Source organism: Phaeoacremonium minimum (assembly GCF_000392275.1).
Source record: "Phaeoacremonium minimum UCRPA7 unplaced genomic scaffold PA7_03_scaffold_495, whole genome shotgun sequence".
In the NCBI taxonomy this organism is placed as follows: domain Eukaryota; kingdom Fungi; phylum Ascomycota; class Sordariomycetes; order Togniniales; family Togniniaceae; genus Phaeoacremonium; species Phaeoacremonium minimum.
In genome coordinates, this window is record NW_006921397.1 from 31,809 (window position 1) to 39,437 (window position 7,629).

Here is a 7,629-nt window from a genome sequence, read left to right on the forward strand (position 1 = left end):
CATAATGCTTGGTAGCCTTTATCATGGCGCTGGGCAATATTCTCTCCCATCTGGAAATCGTACTGTGCACATTTTCTTCATGTGTAGCGGTGTGCATCGCCAGGAGGTACGTCTGGATCTATAAATATGTGTGTGGTCCACTAACACTGCTGCAGGAGATTCCATACTTGAGCTACCCGATAGATGACGTGAGAACGTATTCGCAATTGGTACGAAACCGGTTGGGCTGGAAGCAGTCTGAGCCGAACCTAGGCTGGGTGGATCTAAAGTCTCCTGAGTATCTATTGGAATAGACATATGGCTGTCATACTGCTGACCGAGGTCTGAATGACTCTGCATTTCGGTTAGGTAATTAACCATAAGTGACACCGTTTGTGTCTATGGAATGGCAGTTATATTAAAATTTGTGATATGACCTTACAACACTATCTTCTCTTCGATCATTAGTTGTTTAGATCAGCTGATGAGGCCGCTTGGAACTCAGGACGACATCCTTGTGATATTCATTTGCCTCAAGATTCATACATCGAGACGCCTTGAATGGTAAGTATGAGCGTAGGTCGCCTGGTGCACAGGCGTTTGAGCCAAAGTATTTGCTGTCTCGACGAGGGTGGATCGGTAAGGTTTTCAGTTGAACGCTCACGAACTGCCACAGACCTCTGCGAAGCAGAAGCTGAAACTGCCACTACAGAGACGGTGTATTTGACTAATTCACTTGCATGAACTTGGTGATATGAGACTTCACGCCTTCCATAGTCCATAGTCAGTTGTATCCAACCTACATATACACTTTTGTGTCAAGAAAACGGCGCCAAGACAATGCAGATATTGTAAATAGCGAAAAAAAAAAAAAAGAAAAAAAAAAGGCGCTGAGCAGGTGATCGGAGTTGAGCGAACGCTAGGATGTGGAAAGTTCTCGCATTGTATTAAACGCACTTTCTTAAGAGAAAATGCAATTATGCTTGATGGTCCACGAGGGAGAAATGATTTCATATACAGGACTAGATGCTGTGAATATTGACAGAGTGCCTAAGCCATCGATTGTCACTTAAAAACTAGTCAATTGAAGATAGGTTATCTTGTTAAGAAGCCAATCAAGTCTCGGGTCGGATCTCGCACCGGTGCTTGAGGTTAGTGGGGCGACAAAGATGCCCGTTATCTATCCCATACAACTCCACTTTCGGTATTTGTTGATGAACACCATTAGATTGAAGCAGCAAATTTCAACTTTGACCAGAGAACATGGCCTCTAGACTTGACCCTCCTCGTCGAATCATAACTGCGAATCTTCCGCTGCCCTCAAGCATGAAAGATCTTGTCAACCCAGAGCCAGCAGTTCAAGTGGTCGCCGAAGCTTTGATACAGTACCCAGAACTCGAGGGGAATGCTTATCGTGGGACTGTCTACACCCATGACAATCTCCCAACTAACAATGACGGATTGTACCGTGACAAGCTCACTGAATGACATGATGATACGAATTCACAAGACTGATTTCTTATTCAGAGACGTGAGGCTAAAGGAAATACCGAATAGCAGCATTGTGATTCCCAATGGCGCAAATATTCGGTTCAATGATCTTGCGCCTGGCCATATCGTCCCAATGGTAGCCCCCCCGCTCCCCCCCCCCTCCCCAAAAAGAAAAAAAAAAGAGTTATTACTTCACGAAGCATTGATTGATAACAACCAGTATAGCACCGAACACAGACTACGGAGTACAAAATTATGGTGAGTGGCGAACTTTACCTTGGTACGCCGGATGAGCCAGCAATCGGAGATGCTTTCGTGCGGGTAAAAGAGACTCGATGCATCCCTGGCGATATTATTGTTCAACGAGGAACTCTTCACTCGTGAGGATGTTTATATGCACTGTCATGACGACTGCTAACAATAGTCCAGATGGGAAAATCGCTCAACGGGATGGGCGAGGTCCATAGTAGTCATGATTAGTGCTGAACCCAGCAGGGTAGAGGTAGATGGGAAAGAGAAAAACATCCTTCTTAAAGAAGCTTTGCACATTTAACCCTTATAATACTTAAGCAAGTCAAGAATTCCCCCTTTTCCAATGATTTTAGTTCAAAGGAAAGAAGATTCTCAATGTATGCATGATGATAAGTTGTGGGTGTCTACAGTCTGTAATTTTGGTCAGAGCACAGAGGGTTGGGTCTGATAGTCGATGACGCGATACTCATGTAGCTTTATAAATGAAATTGGAGGCATTAGTTTCGACTCGGAGTGTCAAGGCGTGAGAGCAAGTGGATCTATGACTTGAAATAAATGACCACGTTTTTATTTAATGATCGCCCCGACCGGCTTTGGTTTGCGTGGAGTGATATTGGAATTATTATGGCCCTTTTGGCGTACAAGTTCGGAGTGTGTCTATGTCTGAAAAGCAAACACCCTCAGTGTAGGCACCGTCGCAGTGGTAGTTGCTCTTCGTACGCAAGATAAGAGAAACCTTTTAACAGCCCTCGACGAGTTTCCCCTCATCTTGTCTGAAGGGATAGGCAAGCCACTTTCTTCATGATAAGCCTATTCTTGGACCCTGCCGTTGCCTCTCAACCTGGCGCCGCACTTCCATAAAATCAATGGTGCCGGAAGGCCAAGGGCAATGAATACAAATGCAAGGAGACTGTTGCCCCAACCGTAGCCTAAGATATGATACATCCTTGGGGCAAATAATGGAAAGCGAATCCAGCGATATTTCGAAGCAGTTGACTTGCGGCAGTAGCACTGGCGACATGCTTTGGGAAAGAATCCATGATATAGGCCTGCATAGCTTGAGTTCCAACGATAATACCGCAGCTGAAAACAGCGATTCCGATATCTGCTACAATCCAAGAGGCGCGCCCCTCTGCTGACCATCCATACCAAAAAAATCCAACAGGAATGAGTATTGTACCTGGTATCATCAAAAGAACGCGGTACTCGGGCTGGGTCTCGCCTTCTGCTCGTGCTTTGAGATACTGCCAGATACGGTCCATAACGGCAGCTCCGGCCTGAGCAGTAATTATGCGGCCCACTGCAATCGCTATGTAGTGCAGCCCTGATACAGACACCGATTGACCTAAATTCTCAATCCAGAGTGTAGCAAAAGTGGATTGGACAATATATAGTATGCCATAATTATAAGCCAGAAAAAGAGACATGAGCTGAATGAGTGGTTGAGTCATTAAATGGCGGCATGGACGGGGGAGGCTGATCCTAACAATATGAGATAGAATTGTGTTCTTTCTCGTGTGTGGCGTAGTATTGCTGACCCGTCCTTTTTCGCATTTGCTTTGCCTTGCGATGAAGGATGTCCCTGCGAATGTCTCCGGAAATATCAGGAAAGCACACAGCATGAGCACAGCGTCAAATATAGAGAGAACCCAGAATATCCAACGCCGGCCGATAGAGCCAGTAGGCACACCACCAAGTATTAGGCCGATCGCGGGACCAAGAACGGGTAGGAACGTGGCAATTGCAAATGAGCGCCCACGCTGTTCGGACCGCCAGCAGTCGGCTAGAACTGGGCTTTCGATCCGGACCAGCCATTAGTAATTGACGACGCCTTGAAGCAAAACGCTGCTGCTTTACGTACAGCATATTGAACGCTGCCCCCCAGGCCTGCAAAAAATCGGCTTGCAATCATCAAGGAGTTACTCTTTGAAAATCCACACACATTATTCCTACCAAATATGGAATCAGTTATTGCCGGTTGAGGACATCGAAAGAGCTAGGAAAAGTGTCAATAGATGTGTCTCCAAACATTGCTGACCACAAGACATAGAAGCACCCAGACAGAATCCATATACGCTTTCTACCAAATTGCGACCAGTTGTAGGGATTTGTAGGGCCATCTGGCCCATCCCAAGTGACCTGGCCACATGGAATAATTAGCCACTGTTAATTTTGCGATCGTGGCTAGATTGTTGAAGCCTGTACGCACGAGATAGGAATCGTTGACGCGTATTTCCACTTTCTTGACTCCTGAACTATCATTTTGGGGAGAATTCTTATCAAGATCTCCTCCTGTATCAAGACCTGGAGATGCCAGTGGACTAGTAACCATGCTATCGCGTCGTACTTGCAGCAAATAGCATCCGACAGCGAGACTAATTACAAAAGGGTAGCTCACACATGGTGTGTTTTGAGTGATGAAATCAGAAGACGTAGCGGAAAAAGGAAAAAAAGTCAATACCTGAGGTGCAAGGCTGTGCAAGTCCGAGCTCCGATATCCCCGAGAGCAAATAGGGATGAAGCTGATAAAGCCGAATGATGCGAACAGTATTCATTCTCGATGCTCTTCGCGGGGTCGGAATGATCTATGCACAATATTGGACGTCAGCTTCGGCTTCGGGTGACTGGAGTAGTACCTGGTATTGGAACTCAATGTTGGCGGGCTAAGTTTATAAAATACTGTATGTATAATATGCTACCTCTTCGTTGATTGAGCCGCAGCCTAACACCACCCCTTTCAAAGCAGTAGGGTTTCCACACACTTGTCTTGAGCTGCTTCAAGATTCGATGTCATTATAAACCCGATTGAGGTCGCATCCCCCGACAGAATGGAGCGTACAACTCTCTAGCCTACGAGGAAGTGGATATGCTCTAAAGTACAGCAAAACGACTGTAATCCAGGCCACATACCGAATGCAGTTGGCCACGCCGCCTTAGTCTGGCCAAACGAAGGAACTGCCTTGCCCACAATCAAATCAATCAACCGTTCTACTTCTTATTACCATCGTTTAGGCATTGAAGACATGGACGAAGCCCTGGATCTGTAATACATAGGTAAAAATATAGAGACACCGCAATTTGCTCGCTGACACCACGCGTGCGGCCCGGCACAGGCTTTGCTCCGGTCCTATAAGGCGCTAGCTGCGCCGGTTCACAGCCCGCCAGAATCGCGCCGCATGTGCCGCTGCACTGGCTCATTAGCATGATAGCAGTTAGGTCAAACCGGCAAACCGGAGATGAAACCCTGGCAGTTAAACCCTGTATCTAACCAGCGAAATCCTGAAGGATCGTAAGAACCCCTAGCATCCGGCCAGTGTTGAGTGAATCAGCATTATTAGGGAGACTACTTGAAGGCTCCTATCCTCTCAGCCAACCCAGCCAGCCCTACGTGACCTGCATCTTGCTCCAATTTGGACTAATATCGTCAATGGTGCATCAACGGCGACGCTGGCTCGTAGCCATACTGCCGGCCATATGGCTGTGTCAAGGCACATTTGCGGAGGACGATGAAAACAAGATATCGTATCCCGACACTGCGAACTTAACCTTCCACTACCTGGACACTGTTGATGTCTCGTTCACTACAAATTATGACACACCATGGATGTACCTCTGGTGTCTAGACTCTGCCGGGAGCCGTCAAGGTAGATTTTCTGCAAGCCCCGGAACCGTGTCTGGATGCAGTAACACTGACATGCGACTGTAGAAATTGTATACTACAGTCCAAGTGATGTGAAAGATAGGACTACCCTTCCTGTGCAGTTGAAATCGGACACGGAATACACGGGCAACATATGCTGGTTCAATCTCGTCCCTGAGCAGCCCGCATCGATTGATGATGACACCGGCGTCGACAGCTTTCAGTTCAACTACATCAAGGAGGAGGACGGATCGGTCAGTTTGTCCCTCTCACGGCTAGTCCACCTCATAGCCAGGTCATAGCATCTTCCTTTGCGGGCGATTCTGGGATAGTGACATCTCAGGGAGGTGTCGTCAAAGCTTGAAACTGTACTGTATCGCTATAAGTATGTTTGCTAACATGCCCGTCTGTAGAAAACCTTTGGCTTGAACTCAACCTCAACAGCTTCTCCGGCAACTTCCACGAGGATTTCAACGTTGGAAACCTCGACAACAGCACCAGCAACAACGACGGCTTCACCAACCGCAAGCGCCGTGGCCCAAACAGATGCGCCAAACTCAGGTCTGTCAACGGGGACGAAGGCTGGTATCGGCGTGGGTATCAGCTTGGTAGGGATTGGAATCATTGCGGCGATTACGTGGTTTCTCCTCCGTAGGCGCCGGACACCCCAAGTTTTACCGGTGGAATCATGGTCGCCAAAGGTGCCAGAGGTGCCACAATACGCCGAATTGCCCCCTCATAGGCAAGCCGAGGAGTTAGACGCTGGACCTGCGGGCAAACTCTGGCCAAAGTCAATTGAAGGAGCCCACGAGCTTCCAGCTTACCAATAATTAGCGAGATTGCGGCGCGCACGAAGCGACTCGGTGCACAATGTGCATGATTCCCCACAGGCTACGGTGGGACCGACACGGTATCAGCATGTTTTCGTGGCGGCTTGCCCTCGAAAACGTTGGAAAAAGGAGCTAATCAACAAACTGAAACGGGCATTTTCCAGCTGTGCCGCTCTAGCTGCGCCGCAGCCAATCTTCAGCAGGCTTGGTCGGAGACGATGCAACCTCTATCCGAATTAGCGTGTCGTGATGCTCCTTGATAATTGACTTCTCGCACGACTGAGGACTGGCTGCAAGTTATATATATATCGAGTTCTATTTTGCTATACAATGCAAGCGGTTGATACTGCATGTAATGGAAATCCAGCCATGAAATCTAAATGATGTTTGCTAAGCAGCCGCTCTGTCGACATGTTTGGAATGCGGCAATTCGATCGGCTTATGCGCATCCATTTCGCACCGTACTTCGAGGCAATGACACGGACAGAGTGACTAGTAGGCTGCTCAACACTGGCAAACAACCTAAAATATCCTCTCGGCCGACGTAAACGCAAATATGGGTACCATGAAACGAAACGACAACCACATTGCCGTAATGAGGTGAACTGTTCAGATGTCCCATGGCAACTTGTGCCTTACCATCGTGGTGTCCTCTAGCGCTATCCAATTTTAGTCGACAATTTGCAAGAGTAGACTCCAAGCAAGAGTCATGATGGGTGGTTTCGCCTTGGAATTTGGTGGTCCTCGTCGTTAAGAATGGCCACAGGATTCTGGCTGGACTTATAAGCCTCAATTGACCTCCTCTGCCATTTGTCAGCAATGAATGGTCCCATGGCCCTATATTGGTCACCCGCAATCGATTAGTTTCTGACTTCTCCACATCACCATTTTTAGCAGCTTCAATATGTCGATTCGCCGACAGTCGTGTGATCCTTGTTTCAAAGCTCGACGAAAATGTGACTTGGAGTATCCTACTTGCAAAAGATGCCAAAATATCGGCAAAAGATGCAATTATATCTACCCACCACAGTTGTCAAGGGGTGCGACAGGCGCAACATCTAGTGCTTTAGCCAGCCGCGCTGCCACAAGCCCTTCACGTCGAAGTTCTCACTCCAGGAAGTCTAACCAAGTCCGCGTTCACCGCGATGCACCGCTCCAATTAAGCAATGGCGAAATCTTACAACTGGACTATGCAACCATTCCAACATTTCTTGGTTACTTGGGCGAATTGGCGCCGGTAATTGGTTCAACGAATTTCGCTTGGGTGTTTGATCAAATCCGAGCATGCCCAATCGCGTTTGCCAAGCAGGCGGAGACATTCTTCATACATAGGAGTTTATCTCGTGGCGTCTTGCCAAAAGCGTTGAGGGCGGCTTTCGGTATCTGCGCGGGGGTGCTCGTGATGAACTCTAAGACCAGATCGTACCTATTCAAGGC

General features: G+C 47.8%; 1 protein-coding gene across 1 annotated transcript; it reads right to left on the reverse strand.

Annotated features, from left to right (window-relative positions):
* Positions 1–5,756: 5,756 nt before the first annotated feature.
* Positions 5,757–5,987, reverse strand: UCRPA7_6748 (hypothetical protein; the record flags this gene model as incomplete). Its single annotated transcript, XM_007919295.1, has 1 exon — positions 5,757–5,987. One exon carries the CDS (start codon positions 5,985–5,987, stop codon positions 5,757–5,759), a length of 231 nt encoding a protein of 76 aa, XP_007917486.1.
* Between the last annotated feature and the right edge of the window lie 1,642 nt (positions 5,988–7,629).